Genomic DNA, 23327 nt, shown 5'->3' on the forward strand with positions numbered 1-23327 from the left:
CTGTTATTGCGTATGCTAGGGGCCTGTTTTCAAGTAGTTTACCTCTGTGTTAAGGGGTTCAGGGATGACATCCCTTCTTTTTTTAGCACTGCACTAATACAATATGCTATAATATTTGTGAGCTGGGATGTATGACGGTACCACGCGTACTTTTACAACACGTACCGTTACAACGCTACTTTTACCATGCAAGTCGTTACAACGACTTGCGTGGAGGGGCGCCGGATAGTAAATTTTTTAATTTACTATTCCAACTCCAGTCCCCGTGGACTCTAGGGAAAGGAGTTGGATAGTAAATTAAACTATTTACTATCCTGGAGCGCCCCCAGCGCAAGTCGTTGTACCGACTTGCGTGGTAAAAGTAGCGTGGTAACAGTACCGCGTTGTAAAAAATGCGTGCTAACCGTTGTATACCGTGAGCTGTGTCCTCAGGGCTGAATACCCTTACTCTCCCCCAAGTTGAGATATAAAGGTTGTTGAGGCTGCTGGTGATGTCCTGGGGTGTTTTCACACCCCTTAATGGACATTGCCTGCTTTCAGTCTCAAAAGATGAGCTGATAATCCACTTTCTGCAGTGGTTTCTCTCTCGCCTTGCCTGCCACCATGTGTTTTCGGCTCCTCATCAGTAGACTGTGTGAAGGGAGCCTATATCATGTGACATATGGCAGCACTGTGTGAGTTGGCAGGTCTGGCCACTACCAATACATACTCTGCACATTGAACTTCTACATAAAGCATTTCGGTGAACATCGCAAACCTTGATGATATTTTGCAGTGATTTATTTAATTCTCATTGGAACACCAGCTATTGGGAGAGCATACCATACTGAGTATGTTAGTGAAAGAAAGTGTCAATGAGTGGGAAGAGTATATGTAAAGAGAAATTACAGGAGTAGCAATTGAGTATATATTTATGAAATAAAAGACTTCCACTGTCTTGTATACTCAAACTTTCCACCATGGAATCTCTCCTGTTGTTTGCTGCTCCTCTGATTACATATGGATGCTCACACAAATCGTCACATAATGTATTTTTATTTTTATTTTAAATGATGGCTATTTGTGGCCTTAGAGTGCTTTCAGAATGGGAGCAGATTGAGTGTGTAAGAAAAGCATGAAAAGCTGCCGCATACCCTGGTAATGTGACCCAATCAGTCTGCTTGGATGGTAGTGAAGTATTTACCCCTACCGGGGATGAAAGCTTTAGTCTAAACCATGAGATGAGGGCTGTAAACTGATGTGCTCTGGGCGCTGAAGCGTACTGGCGAAAGCGAAGTATTTACCCCTACCGGTGGGAAAGTGCTGTTTTGCCCACTGTGAGATGGTGCTGAGGTGAGGTGCCAGTACACTTGGGGATGAAAGCGTGCGCCTAAACCGTCAGCTGAGTGCTGTAAACTGATGTGCTCTGGGCGCTCTAGCATACTGGCAGGAGGGAAGTATTTACCCGTACCGGTGTGAAAGTGCTGTTTTGCCCACTGTGAGATGGTGCTGCGGTGAGGGGCCGGTACACTCGGGGATGAAAGCGTGCACCTAAAGCATGAGCTGAGTGCTGTACACTGATGTGCTCTGGGCGCTGTAGCATAATGGGCGCTGTAGCATAGCTATGCAGGTGGTGTTAGTATGCGTTTAGAGTATAGCGGGAGAGGGAAGCAAACTACTCACTGGTACCGGTCTGAAGACTCGGGGATGAAACCGTGAGCCTAAGCCGTGAGCTGATTGCTGTAAAGTGATGAGCTGTGGGCGTTGTAGGATATTGGTCGCTGTAGCATACCTGTGTAAGTAGTGTTAGTATGATTTGTACTATACAGGAAGTGGGACGCAAACTACTCACCTCTACAGGTCAGAAGACTCGAAGGTAGTGTTTTATCAAGCAGGAATAAAGAAATAATCGTGAAGAATATAATGCAGAATGTTGCCATGCCACAGCAGACAAATAGTGAAATCAGGTGTGTCTAAGAACGTGGCTGTGTGTAATAAAGCGATGGAGTTTGAAAGTTATATAAAAAGCGTTTTTATCTAAGTTCCATAAATGGACCCACTGGTGCAAGAGCTAAGGCATCCAGCTGATGCAAACTCCAACCTGTTCTGCTGGATTCAAACGTAAGCTCCTGTATCAGTGAATTCCACATTACGTTACAGATCCATGTGACATAAACAATACCTATTAGACTTAAATGACTCTAAATTCTAAAAGAAAAATAAAGGTAGAATACAATTACCACATGTATCCTTTAAGAAAACAAAGAAAAAAAAGAATTTCCAAAATGTAATCATCAAACTTTTTAGGTACCCTGGTACTGCTTTTTTGTAACACAAATTTATCAACAGTAGAACAGTCAGGAATCCGTTGTACAGTACATTCAATCTGGTGTGTGTCAGAATTGGTAATAGTTCTACCCACATTGGAACTTTAAAGGAGGCATACAAACATTGGGCTTCTGAGAAGCACATTCGGTACCCTTCTGATCAAACCGTACATTATTGTCTTCAGCTGTTTAAAAAAAACATTCTGGTGCAAAGAGCTAAGGCATCGAGCTGAGGCAAACTCCAACCGCTTCTGCTGTATTCAAACTGAAGCTCCTCCATCAGTGAATTCCACATTACATGTTACAGTTCCATGCGACATGAACAATAGCTATTAGACATGAATGACTAAATTGTATAATGAAAATAAAGGTAGGATACGATTATCACACTGTGCCAACCAGCTCCTAAAGAATGTCGTGTTTTTTTATCTTCCTCTGCAGCTTGTGAGCACAGGCTGAGGAAGAGTAAATTTGTGTGAAAGGGCTTTCTGGATAACAGGCAGGCAGAGAGACATATGCACAAAGAATAGACACAGTTTCAAAATGGATGTCAGCTATAGGCTAATTTAGCAAGTAAATAGCGTATTTGCATAGGCCATACATCACCCATCCCTGGTTAGAGTGGAGACGTAAGGGGCAATAATGAAAACAGAGTTCAAATGCGTGAGCATACTTAGAAAGTTATTATATGAAAGTAGTACAATTGAAGTGTATTAAAAAAAATTTAAGGAAAAAGCCAAAAAAGATTTAAAAAATCAATCCAAGAATAATGTGAGTTTCTTACAAGTCTTGGAGATTGCAGTCCGGAAGTTCTTCATTGGCTTGAGATGCGTAATGTTCCAAGAGGTCATTGTTGCCATCGTGTGAGAAAAGTGAAGAGATCCAATTCATATCCTCAAAGGGACAGTAATGTTCCTCAAATGTTTTTTTTATTTTTTAAACATATTTTATTGGAGTTTCTTTCATGGACATACATAGTTATGCCCCAGCATATGATTTGTATTATAGTAATCAATGTTGTACATAATGTAAAATATCGCATTACACAAATTCAAAATCATATTTCTGCTTCACAACACTTATTGTACATCTTCCTCCACAGTATGTTTCCAGTCCCATAGTGCACAGCATTGTATATACCTAATCTGCTAACAATTCCCCAACTACCCCCCACCCCAAGGTCTCAATCTCCAACCGTCCATTACATATACATATAAACGCACATTGGCCAGTCCCACAGTTATCTGTATATATTCTGCGCATACAAAGGTGTGACAAAAGAGGAGGAAAGAAAAAGAAAAAACCATAAGTCCCGTAGCATACGCGTGGTATGGGCCTCGACGTCGATAAAGTATCCCACATTTTATTCTTCTGAGTCCGAGTTATGGGACCTCAACCCCTCCAACATGACTTCCCATTCAAGAGAAATCTGTGTCTTACGTAGACCTCTAATCTCTTCTCTACGCAGTGCAGTGCCTTCTGCTCCGCCCCAGCGCAGTAATTCTGTGTTCCAAGCACACACTTCAGAGGGTTTACGTGATTTCCATCGCATGGTGATGTTACGAATAGCCAATGTAAGTCCAAGGTTTATGAATCTGTATTGTACCTTGTGTGTAGATACGTGAGTATGAAGACCCAAAATGCACTCCCCCAGTGTGTCAGTAATAGCGAGATGTGCAGCCGCACCAGTCAGTCTCCGAACCGCATCCCAGTATCCCCGTATCTTTGGGCATTCCCATACCATGTGTATGAAGCACGCCCCTTCTTACATACATCTCGGACATAAATGCTGTGTTTGGGGAAACATCTTATCCAGCCTGTTCGGCGTTAAGTATGCACGATGTAACACCATTGTTTGGATAAATTTGAACTTGGCATTCCTCGGGACTTATCGGGTGTGTTCCAGTATTATAGACCATTCTTTATCCGACAGGCCTGTCCCCATGTATAATTCCCAAAATTCTTCAGCGCATGCAAGGGTGCTCTCGTGTGGGAGCTAATACCAGCATACACCCACTTAATCAAGTGGCGTCCTCTACCCATATAATACACCATTTTGATCAATTCATTGTCGGGGGGTGGTCTCCTCTGTGGGGCCCAGTGTGTTTTAATGCATCTAGTGAGTGCTGCGTGCATTAGGTACAAATGTGCCAGGGCGCCAGTCTCGTTTATAAACGTGTCGTGATCCATCAACATCTCCTCTCTGAACAATTCCGCCACGGTACTGATACCCACATCCAACCAGGGCGTCAGCTTGAGTTTTGTGAGCCTACCGCTGGTTAGTGGAATACCTAATAATGGTATGTTGCCTGCATATACCTGTGCTGTATTTGTGTACTGCAGCACCGCTTTCCAGCCTCTTAGCGCAGTTTGTAGTAAGAGGGGGAGGTCCTTTGGGGTCCTACTGCCCGGAAGTAGTAAAGCATGTAATACCCCGCTATCAATGTCTGTGTCTGCGTAATCAATTTCCTGCAAATTACGTCCCGCCGTCCAATATGATAACCATTGCAATTGACAAGTGTAGTAATAAGCACGAAAATCTGGTACTCCTAGGCCTCCCGTCCGGGTACCCACTTGTAGTTTCTTAAGACTAATGCGTCGCTTGCCCTTCCCCCAGATAAGGTCCCTGACCAAAGAGTTTAGCAATTCAAAAGTATTTTGTGGCACCAGTAGCGGCAAATTCACAAAATAATACAGTAGACGTGGTAAAAGAACAATTTTTGCTATGGCTCCTCTGCCAGTGACAGAGACTGGTAGCACTGTCCGAAAAATGACACTAGACCTCAAAGACCTGATTGCTTTGTTCAAGTTACCTTCTAGCATGTCTTCAGATTTGAATGCCTAGATACCGAAATATCGACTGAGTAACTTGAATATTGGTGCCCCCAACTTCCACGTCAGTAGTGCCCCCCTGATCCATGAAGAAAAATAAATGCGTTTTGGTGGTATTTAAAGCTAGTCCCGACAGGAGTGTAAAGTGCCGATATGTCTCGAATAACGGAGTCAGCGGCCTGCGGAGATCAGATATGTACATAAGGATGTCATTGAAGTTTGTGCTATCTGCAGTCGATACATTTCTTTTGCAGATGTGAGGGACTCTTCTTTTCTGAACAAAAGCGTTTTCAGTTTGGTTAGTTTAATGAAATCTGTTTTCAAAGTAGGGATTGAAGGCCAAGTTGAAGTTTGGGAGTTACTTTGCGTGGGTGGGAATAGACATTGCCACAGGAAGTTACTTGGTTTGAACCAGTAAGGACATAGGGTATGCCAGCTCACATTTCGTAGGAGTGAATGTTATTGAGAAGTATATAACTGCCGTTAGAAAGCTGTGTGAATGTTGGTCTAATTGTGGGAATTGGCATGCTTTTAAGAAAGCACGCAAGAATGAGGGCTGTAAGCTTAGAGGCGTTGTGCAGTTGGACATTCTTGGATAGCAATGAATGACTGCCATTGTGGTCGCAGTTTTTACCTGTGAGAAAAAACTTCTGTATGCTCTTTAAGACAGCGATATGTAAATGGGAGAAACCATTCTCGTGTATAATCGTGCTACCTTGTATATTCACATACAACATGACAAACAACATGTACACCTAGCAGACACAACAACAATACATACTGTGGGAACCGTGGCTAGCCATGTACAAAGCAAACATGGCATGGCACCTCTGCCACTCAATGCAGAATGCGGGGAGAGATGGGAGCAAAGTATGCGCGAAGGTGGCAAGTGATTCTCGATTATAAAAGTATACAATGCAAAGTGTTGAGGGGATGTGCCGGACAGACTTGAGTATGCAGAGCACAGACAGGTACATGTCAACATACACTGATGGTGTATTGAAGGAAGTGAAAAGTGGATGCTACCATGATAGTGCAGTCAGCAGGGAAGATTACGGAAACATAGCGCGTACGTGCCCCTCCCCCCATATCTTTAGCATAGTGGGCTGGCTCGGCGTACGCAAGGCTAGCGTAGAGGTATGAATAAAAGGCATGTTTCTCTGGGTGTGGTTCTCTTATGGAATGGCGAATGTGTCTGCCACGTCTGCGCAGCTTACACTGCCACGAGGCTGATGCTGTGAGCGAAGGTGGCTGCGTGAATGATGCTCTCAGCCTGCTGGTACTCAGAAACCGTCATGGCCGCTGCTACGCACATATGCCCCACAGTTCACCTTTCGACACCGCCGTATGTGAAAAAGGGCCCACCGCTGCCGGCGGAAGCACTTGGGCCGAGGTTTGAAAGCTCGAGAGGCTCCTGCGATCAATGCTGGCTACCATGACACAAGTACACAGCGCCCAGCCTGCGGCCCAGCAGCGTACAGTGCTCTGTATACTACTAATAGAGTAGTCGAACAGGTACCAACAGTGGAACGGTGTCTTGATCCCACAAGGGACGATGTTAGAACTGCATCTGAGAGTGGAGATGTAGGTACTCCCTTCAACCAGGTGCAACCAACTCTAGGTCCCAACAGTGGAACGGAGTCTTAATCCCACAATGGACGATGTCCGATATTACCTGCTGCTTGCTTTTCACAGAACTCCCTTGGTTGAGGTGCATCACACTCTGCTTCCGTAGCTAACTGTTGCACATGATTATTGTGCTTGGTTGACACTAGTCGGTGGAGTACACCGCGGTACAGCAGGTCTGAACAGTGAAACGGGGTCTTGATTCTATGATTGAGGATGTCAGAAGTTAATGTCTGTGATTATTTCTGTGTACCACCTCTGACCAGGTGCAACCAACTCTAGGTCCCAACAGTGGAACGGTGTCTTGATCCCACAATTGACGATGTCATATATTACCTGCTGCTTGGTTTTCATAGAACTCCCTCCGTTGAGGTGCATCAGACTATGTGCTTGCGTAGCTAACTGTTGCACATGATTATTGTGCTTAGTTGACACCAGTCGGTGGAGTACACCGCGGTACAGCAGATCCGATCAGTGAAGTCAGAAGTTAAAGTCTGTGATTATTTCTGTGTACCCCCTCCGATCTGGTACAACCAACTCCATGCTTTCGAATTCAACGGTATGTGACTGTGAGACGTTAATGAATAGTGCCTTTGGCCTACACTGCGGTCAGCAGGGCTCACAATTGAGATCGAGTGGTGATTGTTTAAATACAGAATCCAGTAGTCAAGTAACTAGAATGTCTATTGAAATATACACAATATCCTTTTAATATACTTGCTTGAAGAATTTTTTTTAGATGACTTATAGGTTTACTACAATGACCAAATTCATCTTGCAAGTCCAAAGGAACACTGAATAGTCTACACTGTGGACAGCAGAAATCGGAATTCAAATTTTTTGATTTATTTATTGCAGAGTTTTCTGTAATGTATGTTGTTGTATTTTGTGAAGAGGAAGTGAGAAAAAGTATTCATGGTTGTCTGTGTGAGTACTGCCTTCAATTAACACTGCAGACAGCAGTGATCACAATTCAGATTGAGTCGCTATTGTAGATGACGCAGTCCTGTAGGAAAAGATATTGCTCCAGTGCTCTCTGTCTGCACCATGCATACGTATCATTACAGGCTCCGCAAACGCTTTTTTTTGCTTCGTGTATTACAAACTGGGCAGCTCAAGTCCACTTTACGTTGCTGTGGGCCCTTGCTGACCCTTCTCTCTGGCCTACACTGCAGACAGCAGGGTTCATATTTGAGATCGAGTCGCTATTGTAGTTGGCGCAGTCCTGTAGAAAAAGACATTGCTCCAGTGCGCTCTGTCTGCACCATACATATGTATCATTCCAGGCTCCGCACATGCTTTTTTTTGCTTCGCTTATTACAAACTGGACAGCTCAAGTCCATTTTACGTTGCTGTGGGCCCTTGCTGACCGTTCTCTCTGGCCTACACTGCAAACAGCATGGTTCACAATTCAGATCAAGTCGCTATTGCAGATGATGCTGTATTGATGGTAACAGACATTACTCCTAGTACGGCCCGCCCGCAGCACGCATCATCGCTGGCTGTGCACAGGCTGAATGCTTTTGATGTGGCTATCTGAGTGCACTAGAACTGATGGACCCTTTATGATACAATATTTTTGTGTATTATTTCAGATCTATTGATTGTGTCTCAGTATACCACAAGTTGTGATTCTTTTACCATAGAATATTTTTCTGTATTATTTCACATGTACTGTCCCTACTTTACTGCAGCACAAACTATTGATTTTTTATTATTGAATGTCTGTGTGTGGTCCAATGATTACTGTTGTAGTTGATGGTAGCAGCAACCATTCCCTGAGCTCTGGTTTACACTCACTCCACACGCATCCACCACAGAAGTCACTGGATATGTGACCCTGGTAATGAAAAGGTGTCGAGCGCACGTGCCCGTACCCACTTCCACTATCTATCTGTGTCCGTGTGTTCATTATCTATGCATGATACTGCCCCTGGGCCGTAATACATTACATTGTGCTGTAGACAGCGTATGCAAGCATGTTACCTCTGGTAGTGGGGAAAACTCCGGTAAAGTAATTTGTAGGTGTATGGCTGTCACAGGTGGAAGGCTACTTTACAGATGATGAATATTGATGAAGATGGTGGTTGCATGTTGTGTGTAGTGTAAGATATGTGTACATAGCAAAAAGTTTCAAAAAATCTCTCTAAGCAGGAGAGGTGTGTCTCATCAAATCCTGTAGAGAGAATGACTAAAAATGGGTGGCGTTTTGGAACTGCTACAATGGGAAATGTTATGAACTAATGAAATGCTTTTTTTCAATGTCACATGACAATTGCGCACTCAGTGCGCAAGGAGACAACACCCGGCGCGATTTTGAGACAATATATTAACTATAATATAAGTTTATTACAGTTAGAAATATATAAATGTTTAATATATTTTAGATTATCACTTGGTCTCATAGACACTTTAAAGTTATTTACATATACTTTGAGACAGTAAAGAAAAATGAGGGAATGGCGTACCTGGCGTGACACAGTACGTCTATGACGTAAGACATGGCCTGGCAGGGTGCACTCATCGCATATGCAATGTTCAGAGGGCGTGACCCCATACGTAGATGACGTAATGCGCGGCTTGGTACTGCGTACCCGTCGCATACCAAACTAGCAGCTGGCACGACCTCAAACGTAAATATGTTGTTACGCGAACCCATCGGATACGAAATGCGCATCATTTCAATATGGTGGATAAGATTTGCTTGCTGAAGGAGCTTGGTAGACTACCGGTACAGGACTTTAGTTTTCTAAAAAAAAATGAAAAAATGATATACATATTTTTGGGGGAAGATATAAAATATTACATAATTTTAAAAGTTAAAAAAGGATAATAAAGTTGCAAAATATTGTATAAAATTTAGAAAAGTTATAGGTTTTTATAAATATTAAAATATTAAATTAACATTTAAAAAACCTTCGAAATTCACTGAAAAACCATAGGTTTTATAGACATTATAGTTAGGAATTAGCATTTAATAAACCTTAGAAATTCACTGAAAAAAACATAGGTTTCAGGGATGTTATAGTTAGTTGGACATTTCACTCATACACAACGAAATTCCCCTGTTATAGTTAGTTCAGCTAACTATAACTCGCGCCCATTCAATCCACTGCTGATGACGTCACATATTACATCATTCATGACATGGTCAGTAACATCACTGATGACATCATCCATGTGACAATCTGATGCCCCTCATCAGACTCCTATATAACTCTTGATACACCCACTGTAAAATACGGACTACAATTTTAGAAACCATGAACATACCAATACCAGTTAGTACATATCCACTTACTAATTCCAATGTCTACACACACATCAATTCATTCACCCATACAGTCACTCATACATACAGTCAGCTATCAATACAACATTATCATATCCACTCACACATCTGTACAGACACTCACCACCGACTCTAATTCATAGAGTTATTCACACACCTAGTTAGTAATGGAAATAATGAATCACACTTTTATTTACTCACCTGTACAGTTATACACATACCACCTCACGTATTTAAACATATACTAACACATACTTTCACTCTAATACAATAACTAATACAAGCACACACTGGTCCATACAGGCACTCTCATAATCACTCACTCTCACATATAGTCAGTTATACAGTCCAACACTCACATATACTGCCTTTGACATATGCAGTTACTCACACATGTACCACTGAGGCAGCCATTCACTCAACAAAACATCCATACACAAACTCACCCAGCCATACAGCCGTTCACAGATACAGACTTGAACACATATACGCAGTGAATTATCCACTCACACATTTATGCACAGAGTCACAGCCCCCACCCACGCACACAGACACTCAGGCCCCCATACAGATACTCAGACAAGCAATCAATAGCCCATATAGACCCTCATTTAGCTGCTAACCAAACCATGGAACCACTTACACACCATCTGACAACCTAAACTGTGTGAATGTCTGTATCAATCGTTAACACATGCATTAAGTAAGACACAATTAATCACTCACTTATACAGTCAGTCACCCACATACTTAATCATGCATCCTGACTCTTATACACTCATTCATTCTTCAATACACCATGGCATATATAGATAAAACATATTTACATTTTAAAGAAACACATAGTCACTGGATGATGTCATCAGGGATGTCACTGACCATGTCATGAATGATGTAATATGTGATGTCATCAGCAGTGCATTGTGAGGGCGTGAGTTATAGTTGGCTGAACTAACTATAACTGGGGAATTTCTATGGTTTTGTAAGAGTGAAATGGTCAACTAACTATAATGTCCCTGAAACCTATGGGTTTTTCAGTGAATATATATGTATATATATACACACTCACACACACACACTAAAGAGAGAGAGAGAGAGTAAGATACACCCATACCTTTAGTCCTACTTCTATGTTTGGCTTGTTCGCCTGTCCCAGTTTTTATTACTTTTAAAAATCTGGTCACCTTAAGGCGCTGTCAAGCCTCAACAAATTAGTGCATGTGTAGGGATGTTTTATTTATTTTATTTTTTATTTTTTGTGATTTTTATTGCGCAAACAAATACCCTGGGGTGTCTCGGCGCATGTGTGAGCTAACAGGACCATAATAATAGAATTCACTGGTCAAATAACCATGTCTTTACGAGCCTCCGGAAGCTCATCAGGTTGGGGGCATTTTTGATATTTAATGGAAGAAGGTTCCAGAGTTTTGGTGTGGCCACTAAAAAGCGACGGTCTCCCCAAGTTGCCGTTCTGGTGCGAGGTACAGGAAGAAGGCAAGTGTTGGCAGATCTCAACAGTCTTTTGGGGGTGTACAGCTGGAGTGCCTCAGTCAGGAATTTGGGTCCTGTTCCATGCACTGCCTTGTAGGCAATGCAGAGGGCCTTGAACTTAATACGGCTCTCTACTCTGAGCCAGTGAAGCTGGCGGATGGCAAGAGTAGTAGGCTGGCGGCGAGGGATGTTTAAAAGAGTTCTAGCAGCCGCATTCTGTACCGACTGTAACTTTGACAGCACAGATTTCTGGGTATTAAGGAAGAGGGCGTTTCCATAATCCATTTTGGAAAATACCAGAGTGGTAACTAAGGTCTTCCCGGCGGAGGAGGGGAGATAAGGCAGCAGTTTCTTTATTTTCTTTAGCATGAAGAAGGCAGAGGAGACAACCTTGTTAACATGAAGGTTGAAGGTTAGTTTGCTATCGAAGATGACTCCCAAGTTCCTCGCTTTCGCCACTGGGACAGGTGGGGAGCCCAATTGTTTGGGCCACCAGATGGAGGACCATTCTGGGGCGAGGTTGCCAAAGGTCATAACCTCGGTTTTATCCGAGTTGAGCCGTAGGCAATTGGAGGACATCCACGTACTGACAGCAAGCATTGCTTCCTGAAAATTGGCTGCCACTGCTGTGCCATTCTTGTGGATCGCCAGCACCAGTTGGGTATCATCTGCGTAGGAGGTTAATCGCACCCCATAGGCCTTTATTACCCTCGCTAAGTCCGCTACGTAGATGTTAAATAACGTGGGACTTAGCGAGGAGCCCTGTGGTACTCCACATGGTAGTGCAGAGACGGGAGAGTAGAAATTACCCAACTTAACTGTCTGAGTGCGGTCGGCCAGAAAAGATAAGATAAGGTCTCTAGCCGAACCGTCAATCCCCAGAGCTGTGACACGGTCGACCAAAATAGCATGGTCGACCGTGTCAAATGCAGCGGATAGATCCAGAAGAATTAAAATGGCCGTTCCTCCCTGGTCCATGATGGTTCTGATTTCATCAGAGGCTTTTATATGTCTAGTGATTGCAACGGAGACACATACAAAATTGTTGCTACCCTCTAATCAGCTCTATATTCACTAACCCAGAGTATTTCTTTTTTTTACTACTTAGAAGCGCCAGTACTCTCCTATTAAAAGTACTGGATGGACCTCAGTTGACGAGTACAGGCACTCTTTTAAAATACAACAAGTGCAGGCAATTCAGTACTTGCCAGGACCTGCCCATTTAAAGCACTGCCAATGTCTTAGAATGAAACTTTTGTCATCCAGAGATTGGTTTCTGGAAGAACAAAATATGCGTGAAGCTTGGACTGTGTAGAAACTAAGTAAGGCTCAGCAGACCGCTTTGTGGCTTTTGTGTGAGCCGGGAAAGAAATGTCCATAGACCCGTGAGCTGTGTGTGGTGCCCGTGGTGAGCTGTGCATGATTCACCACGGCTCCTGCCCTGGGGCCCTTCGGCCCTTCCCTCCCCTCTCGCCGTCTCCTAGTGACATGACGCTGCCTGCTGGAGTAGGGCACAGCCAGCCCATGTCACCGTCTCCTGCCTGCAGTGTTCTGTGCGGGAGATGGCAGCCAGGCTCGGGCTGTGTGGTGCGGTGCAGTCACACGGCCTCCTCGGCGGTGGAACCGCACCGCAGACAGACGAGGCGGAGCGGGAGGAGACATTGTGGCCGGGATTCGGCCCCCAGTACCGGGCGGCGCTGCTGGGGCTGTTCCGCCAGCGCCTGCAACTGGAGCCCCGGCACCTGCTGCTCTGCCTGGGGCGGGACGCGGCACCGGTGGCCGCCGCCCTCCGGCGGGCCTGCAGCCTCCTCCAGCCCCCTGTACTGTGGGACGAGCAGCCGGACCAGCCGCCCCCCTGCCAGCGGGCCCTGCTTCTGCATCCCTCTCACGCCCATCACCAGGTAGGTAAGTGAGACGACGAGGGAGGAGGGAGGAGACAGGTATACAGTTTCCGTAGCTTTGTGAAAAGGCATTTTCACCTGATCTGCAACGAGAAATCGTGGCTTTGAGCATCGGATGCTGGAGGTTGGTTAACCGTCCAACGTCACTTGCAGAGTCGACCCCACTTCTGACCTCTTTTTGTCCTCTGTGGATCACGCTGTAAAGTCATTTCTTTTCTCTATCCTTCAAGAAAATCCAGACAAACCGTTTGATCACTGTTCTTACCTCTTTCGTATTCACTAAATCCACCACTGCAACTTCTGCTGCATCTGTCGTGACATCCTAATTTTCTTTCACTGTCATTTTCTCAAATGTGTTCGTTTGTAGAAGTCTATAGCTTTTAAATACGATATCCTTATGCGTGCCCATCAAGCGAGGCCCAGATGTGGAATTGGCTCTCATGCCTCCTGCCCACGAGCTTCAAAATGTATCCTCCCAATGGTGGATGAGAAACAAACCTACTGCCATCTCCTGACGGACTCCACCTTCCATTTCAATGGGCCTGCTACTTTTAAAGGGATTCCTTTGTTTGGTTGATAAAGCTCTCAACCTGCCAGTTGGGCTCTGAATTGAGATCAAACTTAGGCCCAGGTTCTCAAAGGTGTCACGGGACCCAGCGCAGCAGCCAAAAGTGGCGCGCTGCGTTGCATGACAGGGAGAGAGCAGGAGAGCCCCATGTTCACAGAGATGTGGCTCTCTCCTCCCCTCTCCCTCGCGCCAAAGCTGATTTCAGCTTCCCTTTTCCAGGGACACACCTTAGCGCCATAGTGCTAGGGTGCGTGCCTGAGTCTACCATAGGATTTAATACACTTCCAGTGCAAAATACCATGACTAGACAAGTGAAACAAGCTTTCCTCCTTTTAACGCCAGCTTTTCAGTGGCACAAATTTTGGGTGCTGAACCCTGTCTACTAATGTTAGGTGATAGGGTCTAGTGTAAAAAACGCATGGGCGGTTGCATGGGATGCCCATGTACTACCGCTGTAACGCCCCTTGATGCAAAGTAATGAAAAGCAGCGTTTTGCACTATGATGTGAATCAGGAAAAAATATTTGTGCTGGTTAGCTTCACTTTTGTGACACTATGCCAGCGCAAAATGTTTGAGAATCTCCCCCTTAGTTTAGTTGTCATATTATTGATATTGGTGGAGTTAACTCTTTGTCCTGGTCTGAGTTTGCTGGCATGTCTATTGCACACCTCTGGCCTGTGTGTAAGACGCAGCACTGCACTCCTCCGAGCTGGCTGTGGGTAAGGTATGTCACTGCAAGGTCCTTGAATGTCTACAACATTCATTAGTCCGAGACCCGTCTTCCCAATCTCAGTCTGAACTATTTGGGCAGTTCTGCCTCCGGAGACAGCTGTTCCAATGTGTACTGTGAAATGAAAGTCTCTCTTTCATCCTCTGCCCTCCCCTTCGCCACATAGCTGGACTCACTTCCTCAAGATCCTGCTTCATACTGAAGCTGAATCCCTTGAGAAATAAAGGAAAGGACCCATTGTAGGGAGAGAGGGAAGTAATGCTGACTGCGACGGGGAGGACTAAGGTCAAGTGTAGCAGATTTTTTAACACTTTTGAATAAAAATGTATCGCGCCAACATCACCCCTTATCTGAAGAAACTTCACTGGCTCCCCGTCCACAAGAGATGCCTATTCAAGATTCTGGCTCACGCCTACAAAGCTCTGCACAACAAAGACCAGCACACACCAACCACCGATTGATCTTCCACAAGCCCACCAGACTCCTGCTATCGGCCTCCCTCACCCTAGCTCACACTCCTCACATCAAAACAACAGTGGAGGACGCTTTTTCTCCCACACTTCGCTGCAAAGTCCTGGAACAGCCACCCCCTCCATTTCCAGACGTCACCCTCTCTTCAGGAGTTCAGAACAGGACTCAAGATCTGGCTATTCAACTGATGCACAGAGCAGCTTGGACTTCAGTTTCTAAATATCCTGGTGGATGATTAGTCACTCTTAATTAATCCTTCTTGATTGATTGATCGATCGTATCTCCAAACTCCAACCAATAGTATTTGACAAGTTAATTTGTGGAAACTCATGTGGCCATCCTACACATTTCATCCAGAGGAACACCATTTGCTTGAGCCCATGATGTAGCCACTCCCCTTGTCAGCCTTCCTTATATGCCCCCTGGAACCTGCAATTCCTTTAGTGCATTTCCTAACGTAATGACCTGTCTCTCTCACATCCTTAGGGAGGGTGTCAATGATGTAATTACCTCGATGGACTAGGCCAAAAGAAACAGACAACTGTGAGCTAACTTTGGAGAGGAAAAAAGGTCCCATAGTAAAGACCAGCTTGTCACAGATGTAATTGCCACCAGGAAAAAAACAATTTCCAGGCCAAAAAGTCTAAGGGCACCATACTCAAAAGCTTAATTAGCTGCTTCTGGATAGAAGCTAAAACCAATAATTAATTCCAAACTGTTACCATCTTCCTCGCTGGTGGTCTATCTAAGGAAAAACATCTCAACATTCTACGGACATAAGACTCCAATCTTCAGACCCAGCCCATGGCTCCCTGAATGCTGTAATTGCCGACCATTGGATTTTTAGGGTGACACAGACGAACACAACATAAACCCCTTCTGAAAGAAATCTTAAATCTTTACCTCACTACTTGAGACAGGGTCACAACATTTTCTAGCAAACACAAGGTTCTGGGTTGAATCCATCATCATTCTTTAGCTCACTTCGCCACCCCAGTTCAGACCTGGCCATATTCAAATCAGTCATGACCCAGTACCTCATTGGAACAGTTCAGCCAGAGCTACCAAGCCAGGTCTTCCCTGGACCATAAATAAGCATGCTGGGACTAGTTTCTGGGTTATACGCCTCATCAGCCAGGCTAGCTTGAATCTAGTGGCAAAGTAAGCAAGGGACCCACGTCAGGGCGTACCCTGCCAACATAAGGTGAATAAAGCAAATACAAGGAAACAAAGGACGGAGAACTGAAACTTTTCAGACACTCATCCCCAGTAACAGATCTGAGATGAATCCATCATCGTTCTTTAGCTCACTTCGCCACCCCAGTTCAGACCCAGCCATATGCAAATCAGTCTTGACCCTGCTCCTCATGGGAACAGCCTAGCCCGAACTGGCAAGCCAGGTTTTCCCAAGGCCGGAAACAAGCATCCTGGACTGGTTTCGGGGTAACACTCCTCATCAGCCAGGCTAGCGATAATCCAGTGGCAAAATGAGCAAGGGACCCACGTCTAGGCATACCCAGTCAACTTAGGGTGAATAAAGAAAACACAAGGAGATGATGGACGGAGCGCTGAAACTTTTCAGACACTCACCCCCAGTTACAGATCTGGGCTGAATCCATCATCGTTCTGTAGCTCACTTCGGCACCCCAGTGAGTTTCACCATGAATTCTCCTGGCTGATGAAGAAGGTTAATGGTTTACACAGAATTCATCTTGACATGAGTTGTTTTTACCTGTTTGTTTACCCTCTTGAAATCCAGCACTGGTCGATATCCCCCTGACTACAAAGAAAGAGTTCTCCCAAATACTTTTAGGTCCAGAGGGGGGAGACAGTAAACCAAGCAAGAAAAGGGGGGGCCTCAATAAGAACCTATATTTCTTTTTAGAAGAGTAAATCAAAACTATTTAAGACAAAGATGCCATATAGAGACAAGATTTAGATTATTTTTCAAACATATAGGTTTATTTAAATATTTTTATCGTTTTTTCTCAAGATTTTTTAAAGATATATTTAGTTTCTGGGGCAGCTGTGTCCTTAAAGGGTGACTATCCATGAAATTTCCTCATTATGCCCGAATCGCACAGTGTCCAAAAAATGGATCCAGAAAGTTTCTCGTTTTTTCCGATAGATTGTAGGGTCTTTCCCAGGAGGTGTTTGTACACGTTCTAGAATTTGCCATCGCAGGTCTCTCTCACTGTGATCATATTGGACAAAATGAGATACCATGGGGGCATTGGTCTTCTGTGTCCTAATGGCAGATTTGTGTTCCGACAGTCTAGTCCGGAATTCTCTGGATGTTTCACCTATATATCCTATGTCACAAGGACAAGTGATAAGGTATATAACATTTTTTGTTCTCGGATACGAACTGGTTATTTCCACCTTAACTAGTTGAATGTTCCCAACCACCCCATTACAAGTATCCCAATAAGTACACCTCTGAGTTGCCACTTGTATTAGTTTGTTTTTTGTAAAATTTTCTTTTGATGTAGTGTTTATATTGTTTAGTATGTTTTCCTCTCCTTTTAAAAACCAGTAAGATAAGTATGAAAGGAAGCATGAATGGTAGTATGTTTGATTAGCGAGATTAACTGTTACCCACTGCCAACAGAGGGCATTCCCTGAAACATTGACAATGTTATGTATAAGTGTACAAATATATCTTTAAAAAATCTTGAGAAAAAACGATAAAAATATTTAAATAAACCTATATGTTTGAAAAATAATCTAAATCTTGTCTCTATATGGCATCTTTGTCTTAAATAGTTTTGATTTACTCTTCTAAAAAGAAATATAGGTTCTTATTGAGGCCCCCCCTTTTCTTGCTCGATATCCCCCTGACGCCTTCTCCACCAGAACCAGAATTGAGATGAACCCTACCCTAGCTCAACATTGGCACTTGGACCAAAGGCTTGTTTGACAACAATACTGATTCCTTTCCATAGTACTTCTTATTTGTTGTCATTCTTTGGAACAGGTGAAGGGTTAAATACTGGTTCTGGAGGCCTGGATGCCAATGATTCCTGGATGGAATTTGACGCTATACTCGACACTGTTGATACTGTGAAGCCCTCTATCCAAGAATGAAGGAACTCTTGCGTTCGTCCTCCAACTGGACTTTCTGATGCTTCGACTGACATATAGTCAGTAGTGCAGGTTCTTTTGACATGATTGATACGAAGAGGAAGAAATATTTTTCGAAGAAAACATTTAATCTTTGCTTGCCTACAGTTATCCTAGAATGAGAAGTTAGAAACTGAAGTTCGATTCATCCCTTTATAAGGAAATGCATACTTCTTATCCATGTAGGCCTGTGAGGCCATATTTTTAATTGATCCCCAAACACTTTTTCTCTTGAAAAGGGTATTTTCAATACCACAGCTTTCTCAGATATATTTGCTTTCCAGTCTCTCAATCAAAGCTGCTGCCTGGCCAAGCCGCATCCCAACACCAGGTGTCAAGGACATTGCCCCAAGACCAGAATGGCATCAGAAAGGAACCTGGATTGTTGGATCATGCTGGCTAACATTTTCTGAACAATCTGCTACAATCTGCAGCTAGAGCTGCAGTGTCTTAAACTGTAGACTGGACAACATACACCAAATAAAGGCCTGCTCTCATGGCAACATTTATAGCTGAATAAGTGTTTTTGAATGACACATCCGTCTTCTTGTCTACAATACCAGACAGAAAAGAATCAGGACTTACAGATGATTTCCCTTGTAGCATTGCCAGCATTGCGTCCACTTTCACAGCATGACATAAAGTTTAACCTATGGCTTCGAGTAGGTATCATTTTTCCATGACCTAAGATATCATCAGGTGATCAAGATCCTTCCACTCCTTAAAGTTAAGAACTTTACTTTTTCATACAAAGGGTTGGCAGGCCTAGATTGCTTGTCACATAGAGGAAAACATCCTGATCTTCTGCATCGACAAAAAATCCAAATTACTCCACTAATGAGACCGAATTTCCCCTCTTGTTCTCTTCTCATTTATTTTCCGATAGCAGTAGGCCCTGGCTCCGGAGAAGACAAACGAGAAGAAGAGGCACTCTCTCCCTTGGTACCTCTGCTTTGCTTCCTCAGTCACCTTCAACAGCTTTTTAATCATATTCTCCACCTCACACTTTCTATAAGCCTAATCCGCATCTTGCAAGTGAACAGACCTCCTACTTAGATACCTGCTGGACCTCTCAACAGTCTCATTATCAAATGGTGATGAGATAATATGTCTCCTCTTTGATGCTCTCTTCCCCTCCGTCATGTGAATGAGACAGCACCACTTTAGAACACTATAACCAAAAGATGTATAACAGACAAAATATTCCCCAAGCAATATCCCTTTTAAACAGGATGCTGCTATGCTTATGCCCATAGGTGGCACTCTACTATAAAATGTTGCTTGAAGCATAGTCTTGTGCTTAACTACCCATGTGTAAATCTTCCTCCTTCACCGGTGACTTTCATTGTGTCCCAGATATCTCCACTGTAGACGCTCAGGAAAGCAGACTAGAGTGATCCAGCCCTCACCTGAAACAGCATGCAAAGTAGCATTGGCATTCCACCTGCACTGCTTCCTGCCCTGTCCTGATTCATGCTAACTGGATGAGGCGACAAGCTCAGACGGACCTCCTGCTCTGAAACAAGGCCCTCTGGAAATACAATGCTCGCTTATTCTTGTAATACAGTAGATTTGGAGTTTCGCGGACTTAGAGCACAGCCTATGAAACAGACTCACAAAACAGAATTCATGGAGAGTAAGAGGAGCTCTATATGTTGTAGGCATTCTCTTTCTTATTGGGCTACAAAGAGTAAGAGGACTAACAAATGGGAATCTGTGGGAGATGACGGGCTCCTCAAGAGTAAGAGTGAGGAAGAAATGAGGAGATAATAACAATAACAATAATAATACTGTTTTTTCTTTACTTCTTGCTGCCTGTGAGTACAATACATTTCCTCAGTAAGTAGGGCTTACATTTTGAGATCAACAAGATGCTTACTATCAGAACTACTTTTAGAGGACCACTGGGCACGGAGGGTCTACTGGGCCCATTCGTGGATGTTGAGGCTTTTACTCCTGATGTCCCAGGGCTGTACCTACAATAGCTTCTGAGCTACTGGGCCAAGTTTCCCTTCTGCACTTGACTCTCAAGATAGTGTGGTCCGAGCAGTCCGAGACTCCCTTCTCGGGGGAGGTGACTCTAGCATAGTGAACACAGGCTCACAACTCAACATGTGTGCAGCAGCAATAAATCATTGTCCAGCAAAATACTCGCTTTTATGAAAAAAAGAGAATTCTTTTCTTTTCTACTGCTATCCACACAAAGGAAATATACTAAAATCTACAAACAACTACATAGTTGTCCCTCAAGATCAGGGTTCTAGTGTTTCTTTTGTGCTTTCATGTCCCACTCACTCCTGGTATTGGCCATCGTTGTTATTCCCCTTTCATTATTGGTAACATTAGGCATATGCCCCACTAGTAGTCCAAGTCTCAAAATTCCACTATGTTTCTAACTTAAAGTCAATAGTGCTCTAGTGCCACCGTGCTAATTTTAGCAGCAAGTTTCCTGAGGGCAGATAGGCCTGACCTCAGTCTTACCTGCATTGACTAGTGTGAAGAATTCAGAGTTCCTGAGAACGCCCTGCCCATGGGCGCTTACAGCGGATGCAGTGCAGTTCAGGTGAGTAGGCCGCATGCGGCCCTGGCTGCAGCACTCAGTGGGTGAAGAGTCTCTCGCTCACAGTTGCGCTATTGAAGTGACAGGAGGATCTCTGGGGCTCCTCCAGAGAAAAGTAAGTGTTTGGTTGTCTCAAGACTGGTTGGCTTTGACAATCCTGTCTGGGGTCCCTTACCTGGGTGATGGTGCGCTGGTGCTCCCAGTGGCAGAGCCAGCGGCTGCAAGCGTGCTCCAGGAATTCCTGTGCACCAGTGGTAAGACAGCCCAGAATACAGGTGCGTGCCATCTGGGCAACCAAGCACGGAGTGCAGGGCTCACCTGCACCTCAGAGCACGTGTTGATCAGAAAAAGTTGTAAGTGCTGAATCTTAAAGGCAACTACTGCGGTGTGGGTGCCGGCGAAGTCTTTGATGGCCCTGAGACTTTGAAAAACAGGGAGCAAGCCAATAAGCCCTTGGAGTTCTTGGGTTTAAAGGTTGTAGAGGGCAGTTTCAATCCTCCCTCACTGCAAGAGGCAGCAGGCCCACACAGTAGAGCAAGTTGCAAAGTGGCAGTCCCTCCTGGCAACACAGCAATCAGCAGGCAGCAATCCAACACAGCAAAGCAAGTATTAAAGTGGAAGTCTCTCCTAGCAGCACATCTCCTCCTCATTGCAGAGTGTCCTCAGGACCCCAAAGTTAACTGAAGTGGGGGTGTCAAGGGTCAAGGACATATTCCCAAATGTGCCTTTGAAGTTGGGGAAACATCACTAGGTCCCGGCTGTTCATTCTCTGGCTCCAGATGCACTGCATGGGAGTATGCAGCTCTTTGTGTGGGGACAGGCATAGCCCTATTCAGGTGCAAGTGTCAGCTACTCCCTCCCAATGTACCGCAGGAAGGCCCATAAACCTGATGATGAGCCATCAAGATGCAAATGTCACACCCCAGCATTATTTGTGTGACTGTCTAGAGGGAATGCACAAAGCCCAGCTGTCAACCTAACTCAGACATGTATTAAGAGACAGGCAGAGGCACAGGATGGTTTCTAAAAGGGGCATTTTCAGACCAGCAACTTAAAAAACAACTTTACTAAAAGGTGTGCTTTTATATTGTGAGTCCAGAGAGACCAAACTCCAATTTTCTATCTGCTCCAAAAGGGAAATTACACGTAAAATATGTTTCAAGGCAATACCATGTTAAACTATAAGAAAGATAGAGGCCTTGCAGTAGTGAAACACAAATTTAGCTAGGTCCCGGCTGTTCATTCTCTGGCTCCAGATGCACTGCATGGGAGTATGCAGCTCTTTGTGTGGGGACAGGCATAGCCCTATTCAGGTGCAAGTGTCAGCTACTCCCTCCCCATGTACCTCAGGAACGCCCATAAACCTGGTGATGACCCATCAGGATGCAAATGTCACACCCCAGCATTATTTGTGTGACTGTCTAGAGGGAATGCACAAAGCCCAGCTGTCAACCTAACTCAGACATGTATTCAGAGACAGGCAGAGGCACAGGGTGGTTTCTAAAAGGGGCATTTTCAGACCAGCAACTTAAAAAACAACTTTACTAAAAGGTGTGCTTTTATATTGTGAGTCCAGAGAGACCAAACTCCAATTTTCTATCTGCTCCAAAAGGGAAATTACACGTAAAATATGTTTCAAGGCAATACCATGTTAAACTATAGGAAAGATAGAGGCCTTGCAGTAGTGAAAAACAAATTTAGCAGTTTTTCACTACCAGGACAGGTACAACTCAAAAGTACATGTCCTAACTTTTAAATGCACTGCTCCCAGCCCTTAGGACTTCCTAGGGCCTACCATAGGGTTGTCTTATATGTAATAAGAGGAAGGTTTGGGTCTGGCAATTAGTTTAATTTGTCAGGTTGAAGTGTTTGTTTAAAACTGCACACACAGTCTCTGCAATGGCAGGCTTGAGCCATGCTTAAAGGTTACTGAGTGGGTGGCATAATCAGTGCTGCAAGTCCCCATGTAGCATTTAGTTTACAGGCCTTGGACACTTATAAGTAAATGAAATATGCCAATTGTGGATAAGTCAATGATACCATGTTTAGCACAGAGCCTATGCTCTTCAGCACTGGATACAAGTGGTAAAGTGCCCAGAATACTAAAACCAGCAAAAATGAAGTCTGCAAAAAAGCAGGCAAGGAGACAAAAAGTCAGGGGAAATTACGCCAAGGATGCCAGGTCTAACAATATGCATTTAACATGCATACATGGTACTCTTCCTGTATTGTACCATTCCCAGCTATAAATACACCCAGCACATGCATTTGTCCTGCATTCACTGCACAGTATGGCATCCTTCAGGTACTTTACAACTTATAGGCAAATGTACATCCAGCACACGATTCACCATGCATGCACTGCTTAGTATTGCATTTTTCCTGTATTGTACCCTTTCCAGGCGTGCATACATTCATTGCAGATAC

The 23327-nt window shown here is 44.1% G+C and overlaps 1 protein-coding gene across 1 annotated transcript in view; it reads left to right on the plus strand.

Moving 5' to 3' along the window:
• The first annotated feature begins 13109 nt into the window (after positions 1–13109).
• Positions 13110–23327, plus strand: part of LOC144827504 (uncharacterized) — a 144957-nt gene continuing 134739 nt past the window's right edge. The window contains exon 1 of the mRNA XM_078685789.1: positions 13110–13448. Coding sequence (XP_078541915.1) covers positions 13110–13448 — 339 coding nt within the window. The remainder of the gene's footprint in view (positions 13449–23327) is intronic.

The sequence above is a fragment of the Lissotriton helveticus genome, chromosome 4_1 (assembly GCF_964261635.1).
Source record: "Lissotriton helveticus chromosome 4_1, aLisHel1.1, whole genome shotgun sequence".
Classification (NCBI taxonomy): Eukaryota; Metazoa; Chordata; class Amphibia; order Caudata; family Salamandridae; genus Lissotriton; species Lissotriton helveticus.